Source organism: Sylvia atricapilla, chromosome 2, assembly GCF_009819655.1.
Source record: "Sylvia atricapilla isolate bSylAtr1 chromosome 2, bSylAtr1.pri, whole genome shotgun sequence".
NCBI lineage: Eukaryota > Metazoa > Chordata > Aves > Passeriformes > Sylviidae > Sylvia > Sylvia atricapilla.
The window spans coordinates 89445181-89456027 of NC_089141.1; the positions used below are offsets into that span (position 1 = coordinate 89445181).

Consider the following 10847-nt stretch of genomic DNA (forward strand, 5'->3'; position numbering starts at 1 on the left):
TATATATAATAGGACAAGCTTGTCCTATTATATTGAAAAGCCCACAATGCCTGGTGTGTTTTCTCTATGAAGTGGCTAACTTTGCTTTTCAATTTTCTTGCATAAATGCTACAAATAAAGACGTTACTTACAGAACTCAGTTCTTCTAAGTAGTGTTTATAACCTTTTTTCCCATGTCCTTTCCAGTTCTTCAACATTCTGTTTGATTTGTAAATATCAGAGCTGGGTGCAGTTTTCTAAGCTCAGTTTTGCTAATGTCATAATCAGAGATGATATACCCTCTCTTCAGTAGTGAATATATCCAAGGATTGCTTTGGCTTTTTCTGAACTAAGATATGTTTACTCTGAATTTATTGTATTTGCAATTTAAGATACTGCAAAATTGAGGGTTTTTTTTCAAAAGTTCAGCTCAATATTAAGTGTTGGGTTTTTTTAAATATGTCATAGTAGAAAGAAGCACTGACAGCAGGCTTTGATACTGTTTCAAAATATAGTATAATGTATATGCAGCATAGGTGGCAACATAAAGAATGTGTTGGAGTAAGGAGATGCACTTTGGAAGTAAAGGAAATTAAATTAATAAAATGATTTACAGTGGTAACTTTTGTCTACCTAAATGTACAAGAAATCAATGTTTAGTTTGAGAGAGATGCTTGGAAAATGCAGCCTTGGTTGCATTTCATGTATTCATGTTCAGAAGACTGAAGTGCTTTAATAAGCTGTCCACTAGTTTATGGCTAGTGGAAAACTCTCGTTCCTCTTACAGTTTTAAAACCTGTTGCTTCAAGAATAAAATTAATTCTTTTGTTAGCTTCTTCAAGCTTGAAGTAAAAGGATTGTGGCTTTCATTCCCCTTCTGTTCAGACCAAAGTGTTAAATTGGTTTCCTTCTTTCAGTGCAGACTAGAACTGTATGTGTTGGTCCAGCTCTGTTTCATGGTGCTTCGGTCCAGTCTCAAGTAATGTGCTCAGTGGCCTCATGTTGTGACTGCAGCATTCTTGGGAAGAGCTGATGAAAATGTAACAGTGGGGTTCTTAAGCATGAAAGGATATCACTGCTGTGTTTTGTGCTGAAGTGTTAAAAATAATCTTGTCAGTGTGGTCAACTGATAAAATACCTATTCTTCCTAATCCTGTGGAGGAGTTAAAAACACAGATCCAGGAATCCTTATTCAGCTGAAGTCATCAGTCATTAAGAGTCATTATACAGTTGTAAGCTATTTTTTTTAAAGTTTGTTTCCTCAACAGGCATGATAAGCAGTTGTAGTTTTCAATGTTTGTTCTTGAATTTCCTTTCAGTTTGAGGAAATTGGTGATAAAAGTCTGTCAAAGGGTTTTGGCTCCTGGGACCATCCTCAGCCCCATAAGCTGCAGACTTCTCCAAAGCATGCAACTCTTTAGACAGGCACAACTCATGGAGTGCACTGACGGGAGTCAGGCCAGGCTATTTGGAAACTGAGTGGGGAATACTGTGTGTGTGCAGTGTCTGTTGGTGTCTTTCAGCTCAGTGATACTGTGAAAAAACTATGGACAAACAAACCTAGCCATTCCAATGGTAGCTGACAGGAAGAGGGGAGAGAGGAGAGCTGGCCAACAGTATTTTGCTCAGTTATCTAAGCTATATGAGAGTGGTTTGGTATTTATAACTTTAAACTGGACTAGTTTTAAACGATGCAAATGTCTCTACTGAGCAGCACATAACAGAGCTGGTACGTAAATAAATAATTAACATAACAAGTTTCGTTGTCTGTAACTAGACTGTCTGAAAGTTGCATTTGTGTCTTCCAGCATGCTGATAAACTTCAGTTTGTTTCTCTGAAGGGTTACACGTGAAGTCTTGATTTCTTTGTATTTCATCTCTGCCTTTTCTGTAAGTCTGGAAGGATGACATCTCTGCCTGCCTTTCCATTGTCTTTCTAATTAACAAGCATCCTTCTTCAGTATCCAAATGGCAGGTAGCTACTACATCTGCTCAGAATCCCACTGTGCTCTGTGAAATGCAGATGGGAAACCAAAGGCTCTTTCAGCTCCCTGGGATCTGTTTTCCAAGTTTGGGACCCGAAGCAAAAGATGAATACAGGCAGGTGGCATTATGCAGAAACAAACACTGCCTTTTTGTGCTTGCTGGAAAAGTGTATTATTAGTAAGTAATTTTTCAAGATACATTACTCTAAATTTTGTAGAGTATCAATCAATAAGAAATGGGAATGAGAGCATTTTATAGATCCTTTGATATAGTTTTGCCATCCAAAATAAATTTGGTTTCCCTATGTTTTCCTAATACTAATGTTCAGTTGTGAATTATACCGCTAATGCTGGTTGTGGTGTAAGCTCAGTACCCCGGGACAGAAGTTCTCAGTCAGTTTAGTCTGAAGGAAGAGATAAAATATAGCTTGAGCCTGTTTTGGGTTACTTGGTTTGTTAGCTTTTTTTTCTGTTCCCTGGAAAATTAGGAACTTGTATTTTAAAAATAACATGGTTCAGAGATTTTAGCTTGCCATTTAACCTCATATCTGCAGGATATCACTCTGGCCAGATACTGCAAAAAAGAATTGGCAGTACTCCTGGATTTCCTCCTTTTCTTGTTGTGGCTTTCTGATTTCTTCCCAAATACAGGTTGTCCAGCTTTTAATGTAAGGCTCGTGATGTAGATACTTAGAAGACACAAAAGCTCGTATGTTTTAAATGTTTATTTTTTTCCCCCTACAAATGCACATTATGGAATCTGTTTTGGGTTTGACTTGAAATGTAGGAAATGTAGAACTGAGTGTTTTTCATTAAATTCTGTTCATGGAAACCTCTGAATTTTCTTGCCAGCCCTTAGGCCTGCTCTATTTCCCTCCTGGATTCCAGTGAGGTCTGGTAGCAAATCGTATCTCCAGCAAGGAGGCATTCTTGAATGTTGCGTGGTGGTATAATAATGAACTATTTCTGGTACTATGGGAGGAGGGAGAACATTATCATCTCTCTTACACACACATCCCCCCAAGTTCTCATGGACGTTATAAACATACTCTTGTGAATAAAATACTTTGCATTATGTAGATTGTGAGAAAAGTTCAACCAGCCAATTTTTAACTTTCCAGTTGGTTTGGATCTCCAAGACAAATCATCCAGCTGGGCTGTGTAGGCTCTTGAAGTAATAGAAATGCTGGAAGATAAGCAGCAGAGCTGAGGTCTTGTTTTGGGTATTTTTGTAACACTAATTTAGTTTCACTCAGAATATGTATATTTAACCTGACACATGCACAACAGACTGGAAGGATTTTTTTTTTTTTTAACTTCTGTAGCTCTTGACTCTGAGAGATAATTTAAGACTATAAGAGTATTGCTTCTTAAACTTTTATTTTTGGAACCTCTTAATCTATTTGTAACAGAGAACAAGGTCATAGAGTCTCTACAAGCTTTATCCTTATTTCCTACAAATCTTATTACTGTTCTGGAGCACAAGCAGCCAGTTATGTCTTAGTCCTGGACATTCTGGTAAGATCCAGAGAGATGCTAACTATTGTGACAGGGAGACAATGAAATGTAGTGTTAGGAATGTCTCTGCCAGGACAGGTGTCCATCTCAGTGACTACATGCCACAGGCATACTTTTGTGAGTAACAAAAAGCCTTTTGAACAAGGGAAAAAGTCCTTTCATGTGGTCACCTGTGTAGTACAGTAGCAATAAAGTAGCTGGCAGCTGGTGAAGCTGGCTTTTCCTGTTTCCTGCTTGACTCCAGGAGGAAGAAGCTGATGATCCCAACAGAGCCACAGGGCTACACTGCTGTTCAGGGTCAGGACACTGATGAGGAAGAAGCCCATGGCAGGATGAATTCCATGTGGGATGCTGCCCACATTGCCCTCTGTTACACTCTCAGGCACTCCTAAACTTAGCAAGGCTTCCAGAATCCATAGGCAGATACTTGGATTAACAGACTGGGCAAAGGACACGGGTAAGGAACAAAGGGAAAGCTGAGAGTAAAGTACAGAAAGCCTTGGATCAGTTTACGAAAGCACTTGAAAATGCCAAGTTGCATATTGAGAAACTTGATTTTCATCTAAATATTCTTCTGGAACTTAGTAATAAATTAATAATACAATAACAATTTATAATACTATATTTTACTTGTTGCCTTCTAGAAAATGTGATGAAAAACAATGTAGTGTGTGATCACTTAAACACAGAGGTGTTTGACCATTTGAAGAAAAAAGGAAACAACCTGACTTTGTGGGTTTTTTTCCAAGGGAATGATATTTTGTCAGAGGACATTCCTATAAACCACCTAGATCAACAGATACACAATATAATTAGCCTATCTTTTTAATTAGTATGTGGCAGATTGGGAGCAGTTACTGACTCAGGTTTGTTCTGGGTCATCAACTGCTCAGTATTTTGCCAGATTATTGAGAGAGGGAAAAATAATTAAGATCCTAATTAAATGTGGATCATGCAAATCTAGAAATTTCAAATAATTTGTAAGATATAAGGTACATAAGGAATATAAAGCTAATGTGTTTCAATGGTAGATGAATAAAAATAATTGACTGTGCTGTGTTTTGTGAAAAACAGTTTTGTGGTGTGGGGGAGAGGTAGGCTTGTGGAGACTTGGTTACAAACAAGGATATTTTGACTTCTGGGCAGAGCAGCCAGTTATAAAATATTTGGAAAGTATGGCACACAGTGAAGCATTTGTGGCAAGGGAGAGCTGCAGGAGTTTTGCTGAGGGGACATTTCCAGAAGGCTTAATGGCTGGGAACCCCTGGTAAATAAGAAGGGAATATAAGAGCCATGTAGGTTAAATGTTACCAAGCACTTAGGCACTGAACCAAGTTACAAAATCATTCTCCCTAGTGAAACCAGATGTGGACTGTGGAAAGTGTTCCTTGTAAGTGATCTGTGGTTAATGCACAAATATGAGGTCCTCCAGGAATGTTTCTGAAGGATTTGGAAATATGGCTTTCCTAATTTGAGGAGCTAATTTTACATACATACATTTATGTATAAACATATATATACAGGAAAAATAAATAGAAAATTATAATTACATATTAATGATGTGTAATAATTATAATTAATACCCACATGAACTATAATTAACATATAATGTTAACTCTCTTTCAATTATTATTAACATGTAAAACTGTCTTGAGTGCAGATTCTTTTAACCTAACTTCAGTCGTCAATCTGGCAGCTAATATCCTGAAAACCCCTGCTACTCAGTTATTGGCATTTGCATAAATCTTTAATCACTCCTCCCACTGGTTCTGCAGCAGTGCTGGGCTGAACATTGCAGTGCTGTGTACCAGGGCACATGGGAGCTGCTCCTGCTCCACGAGGAACAGCAGGGGGCTGCCCCAGATAGATGAATAGTTCCTTTTTTCCTTTCTGTCCAGCAGTACAGTCTAACAGACTTGAATGAAATTTTAATTTACACCAAAGCTTCCTGGCTGCTTCAGTAATTTCTGGAGTGACGTATCCACATTGCCTGTCTGTTAACTTTTTGCTTCCCAGCTCTCAAAAGACTGGGTAGGTATCCAGTGGTGTTCCTGAGATCCTGACATTTACTTCACAGTACAGGTTAAAAATAGCAGCTGCTGTTGGTTTCAGTGTATCAGATGATTGCAGCAGAGTGGGCTGCTGTCCTTCCTCCTGAGGACATTTGCCAGTGGTAACTTGAAGTTTTCAGTACTCACGTGTTTCAGGAGCACAGGAGGAAAAAAATGGTTTGTGGATGTTTGAGAGGAGGAGGAAGGATAGGAAAGGGAAAAACCTTGTTCTATTACTTGTTATGTCATGTGTGATTAGATTTCACTTGCATTAAAGGAGCATTTTAAAGATCATGTACTCAGCCAATTAATTTTACTGTTACTGCATTCTAGTTCAAAAATGAGCACAGCACTAATACAACATATGCAGAGAGGGTTTTGTGTTGGCTCTGAGGTCATGGTGTGGTTTTAGTACACTTTTCCATGGGATTACTTGTGCTTTAGCTGTTGGAGCTTTCTCTACAAGCAATTTGACAGGCAGATGGTTAAAGAATGTACATAAGTGGCAGTGACTCTTAGGTCTGTAGAGGAGTTTTACATCTCACTCTTCATGGGGAACAAAGGATCCCAGACAGAAAGCTAAGTTCCTAAAGATTGAATGCTCTGTGGTATCATTAAAAACTCCTGTAGATGTTCTAGAATTTGGGCAGAACAAATGTAAAGCAAGTAGCTCATGGGATGGGAAGTCAGTTCAGGAAAGCAACTGGCACAAAAAAGAGTGGAATATCAAACTGCTTTTGTGAAATTACAGAAATTGAACTGGTTATACATGTACTGCATAGTTTGGACATAATTACCTGTGGCACTGGGAGGTTTTAATAGAATTATTTCAGGCAAAAAGATTTTGCTCTGATTCCTTCACCTTTATAGGAACTGTTGGCCTGTACTCTGTGTGTCTGGAGGCATTGGCAGAAACTAGTTAAGACAGAGAAACCTGAATTGCAGCTTCCCAGATTCAGTGAAGGAAAGAAAGGCATAGAAAGGCGTTTTTGCTACCACTGGTTTCTTTCCATAAACAAAAGTCAATAACATAGGTCCTGTCAGCAAAGCACTTGTGAACTATCAAAAGTTGCTTCCCAGGACTAGAGTGGCCAAGTCCAGCTTAAATGTTTCTGTCAACATATAAACCCAAAATATGAATTTCTTAATTCTTGTGTCTTACTGAGGTATTTGAATACTTATGAATTGAAACATGTTTTTCTTCCCTTAAGCATACCTAAAGCTACTCATTTATAGAGCTGAAACATTCATTATTTAGCCTGTACCTTGGTAATGAAAATACTTATCCTGACAAACACACTGTGGACTAACAGCCAGAGAGTGCTCTGTTGTTCTTAATGGTGAATTTACCAGTTACTGCAGTGACCAGAAGTGCAGAAATGTTGGTCTTGTTTCAATCCCCATCTTGCAGGTAAATGAAGTAGGAAGAGATATTGCCTGAGGGATCTGTCATTCACTTCTTTTCAGAATTATTCTATAGAGGATGGGATTTTCTTGGCTCAGAGAAAAGAGAGAAAAACTCCTACCTTAATAGCTAGGTCACACCTTAGAAGATGGAGAGTATCTGGCCTCTAGCACCCCTTCACAGCTGATGCTCTGGGGAATTTGCATTTCCAGTTCGACTGGACCTGGTCTAAAGGCTACAGGTTATTATTGTAGTGGTTTGGGGTTTTTGTTACCTGTCTGGGTGTGGTGTGGACTGGGAGTTGTGCAGCCCCCACACACAGGAAGGAGATGGTGGTTATACTGAACTGTTTAAATATCAGTAACACTTCTGTAGCTTAGGCTAGCAGTTAAAAACCACCTAGACAGTCCTTCCTTGGGAAGGAAGAATGAATTGCCAAAAAACATGAGAGAGAAAGAAGATACTTCAGAGTAAGCATGAATGAAGTCTTTGTGCAGAGGGATCAGCCTCAGCTGAAAGAGCAGCACTCTGTGACCACAGTGCAGAGATCTTCGTGCTGTGGGTTAATTTACTTCACCTTGGGATTCCTGGGCTCAGTGTGCCTTAATGTCCTCTGCAGCTGAATGTGTACTCATCAATTTCATGAGAAGATCATGTGCACAGATTCCTGAGTTTTAATTTCTTCTCTCCAAGATTATTACAGTCCTGCAATGTTGGGCCTGAAAACGGATCAGGAAGTCCTTGGAGAACTTGTGAAAATGAAAGTTCCAGCTGTGGCAGAGCTGATGGAAAGACATGGAGTCATGTGGACCCTAGTGGTGTCACGCTGGTTTATATGCCTGTTCATTGACATTCTTCCAGTGGAGGTAATCAATAGCATAAAGTTCTCTTACTATACTCCTAATTATTTCATTTGTACTGCTATAGTAATAATTGCTTACTCAAAATCAAGGTTAATCTGAATTTTCTCCTTTCCTGCAGACTGTACTCCGAATATGGGATTGTTTATTCTATGAAGGGTCAAAGATCATCTTCCGTGTGGCCTTAACACTGATAAAGCAAAACCAAGCTTTTATTTTGGAAGCCACGAATTTCCCTGACATTTGTGATAAATTTAAGCAGATCACCAAAGGAACATTTGTAACAGAGTGTCACACCTTCATGCAGGTAAATTCTTCACAGCTTTCAGTCATTTCAAATTAAAACCAACTTAGACTTAGAAATGTTTTTCACTGAGCTAAAGATGGATACAGTTAAGAGAAATATAACTGTTAGGATTGTTTTTTCAATAAGCTACTCAAACCTTTCTAATAGTTATATAAATATATTAAATAATTTATATTTAATAATTATTATAAATAACGTTTAATGGTTGTTATCTAATTCCATATATAGAAATCCATCCACATTATCTCTCATACAGAGAAGAACACTTTTTTGCCCTTTTTACCATTTAAGGCAGGAATTCCGATGAGAAAATAATTTAAGTGCATTTTCCAGTGAACTTACGGATATCAATCCTGTGCTTTTTTTCAGATGAATTGTAAATACAGTATGGTGGAATAAGCATTAAGTGAATTTTAAGCTTGCACTGATAAATAAATGGCTGTAGTGCCTGAACACACAGCATTTGGTTTAAAACAAGATGGTAGCAGCAGGTTCTCATTTTCAGACAAAAGTCCATGAAATTGAATGTCCAAGTGCTATGACAGTCTACAATCCAAGACTTATTCTTTTAAATTATTAATACAGTGGGTGCTACATCAGTATAAAACATTAGATTCAGGGCTTATTTTGAAAGATGGAAACATGAAAGGTAGTAACTGCAAAACAAGTAACAGGAGCACATTGGTCATAAATCACTTGGTCAACTCCACTATATTGTTTGCTCAGTGTGCACATGTCCTGGAGGGTGACATTTACCCCCAAAAGTGTTTCATGCTCATGGCACATCTCTGTGCATAGGTCAGTCACAGCAGGATTTCATTTATACTGACTTTCATTATTGTTCACATAGAAGAAAAATTAGTTTAACTTACTGACACTTTTAAGTCTTTTAATTGAAGGAGCAAGAGAAAAATCACAGGTACAGGTTTAACTTAGAAGGGAGATATTGAGGGCTTTTTCCATGCCATAAACAGGTTAGAATTTTAAGTGTTAACTGCCTTAAGAACACTTGTTCAGAGGCTGATGCTAACACTTGTCCTTGAAGGACTTCCCTCCCCCCTCTTTAATTGTGTTTCATTTTACACCAGCTATTTTTAGAAAATCAACCACCTCTTTCTTGCAGTTACCCTGAGTAAAAGAATTTAAACTGTTATTTACTATAGCAGTGGGGCTTTGAAGGCAGTTAAGAAAACCAATTTAGGTCACGTTCTTCTGTAACTTTGAAACATGCACTTTTGTGCTTGGATGTTTGTTGGGTTGGGGTTTTTTTCACCAGTAGAGGTGATGACAGGTATCTTTATGCCTCGTCCTCTAGAAGAGAACCTTAGTTTTTAGTTTGAAGGCTTCTGTGCCAGAAAGCTGCTCTGAACTGGTTCAATTACAGTCTCACCTCTAGAGCTGTCATTTAACAGCTCCAATGAACTGAGGTGCCCACACACCTTAACGGTAGCTTAAAGTGCATAAACTGTAGCTTTGCTTCACAGTTTTGTTCACTCAGAAGTTCTAGGTGAAGTAGTGGAAACAAATGTATTGTTCTCGAAGAATAAGTGAAAACAAAAGAAAGAAAGTAATTGAAGATGTGTGATGGGCATTCAGAATGCATTAAGTTCTTACATCCATTACTCCCCTGGAAAGCCTGGTAGAGAGGCAAAGGTGTTGTGAGGGGTTAAAATGGATTTTTTGCAGTAGGAAGACACTGGTTTCTTTGTGTTCCAGAGCCTGAACCACCACTGCTAGCACCATACAAGAAGTGCACTGGTGTTTTGTCACATTATCCAGGACAGTTTAATATGTTCTAAATATGCCACTTTCCACCACCTGCCATCTGAAATAATTTCAATTGGACACACACTTAAACTAGATTTTGTATTGCTGCTTTTGTGTAATTTACTGTGCTTGATATATGAGCTGCAGGTTTAATGTGTATTTACAGCTCAGCAGATGAAGATGTTACCCTCTTACAAGAACGCCACAGAGCAGTGAGCAATTTCACAGTATGGACATCAAAGCAGGGATTTCACACCTCAGAGAATTATGTGAGAATTCTAGCATGCTGTCCAAAGCAAGCATTTTAACTAAGAATTTTCTTTTTTTGCCCTCAGAAAATATTCACTGATCCTGGAAGCTTATCCATGGCAACAATCAACAAACTCCGAGAGACTTGCAGGGAGAAGTTGCTTTCTCAGGGATAACACGCCAGATGTAACCAGGTGGTCAGATCCTATGGCAATTGACACATTCCTCTATTTGCACTGATTAAAGCACACTTTAAGCTTTCCATGAATTAGTTGACACTTGACCAATTTTTCCTGCCTTTTAAGTAAGTGTGTTAACACTTTGTACTGTATGTCAGATTTGATAACTGGAACTGGTGGTTCTGTTACTGTTTGTAGGTGTTGTTTTTATTTTTTAAGGATAAAGGTATCTTCAGACTAGAATGTGATCAGTGTCAGGACCTTCCTTTTAAAAAAGTAGTCCCAGGGAATTTTGTAATATTAAGAGCAAACAGATGTATAAAAATATGTATTACTGTGTGACAGCAACACCATTTGTATAAAATAAATTAATTTAATTTGTCAGAACCTGTTTCTTGGTGTCGAGAGTAAAATATGTGATCTGAGTCCTGACTGCCAGTCATTGGCTGGAATACAAGCATCTTTTTCCTCACTGCTCTCACTTAAGGAACCCAAATAAAATGAAGTGCAGGGCAAGAAAGCAGTCAGTGATCTTCTCTAGCAGTTG

At 38.3% G+C, this 10847-nt stretch overlaps 1 protein-coding gene across 3 annotated transcripts in view; it reads left to right on the forward strand.

The window, feature by feature from the left end:
* The window catches only part of GRTP1 (growth hormone regulated TBC protein 1), a 36039-nt gene extending 25352 nt beyond the window's left edge, over window positions 1-10687 (forward strand). For all 3 annotated transcript variants that reach the window (XM_066313792.1, XM_066313790.1, XM_066313791.1), the window contains 3 exons: window positions 7632-7804; window positions 7920-8105; window positions 10208-10687. In XM_066313792.1, coding sequence (XP_066169889.1) covers window positions 7632-7804; window positions 7920-8105; window positions 10208-10297 — 449 coding nt within the window. In that variant the 3' untranslated portion in view covers window positions 10298-10687. The remainder of the gene's footprint in view (window positions 1-7631; window positions 7805-7919; window positions 8106-10207) is intronic.
* The last annotated feature ends 160 nt before the right edge of the window (window positions 10688-10847 follow it).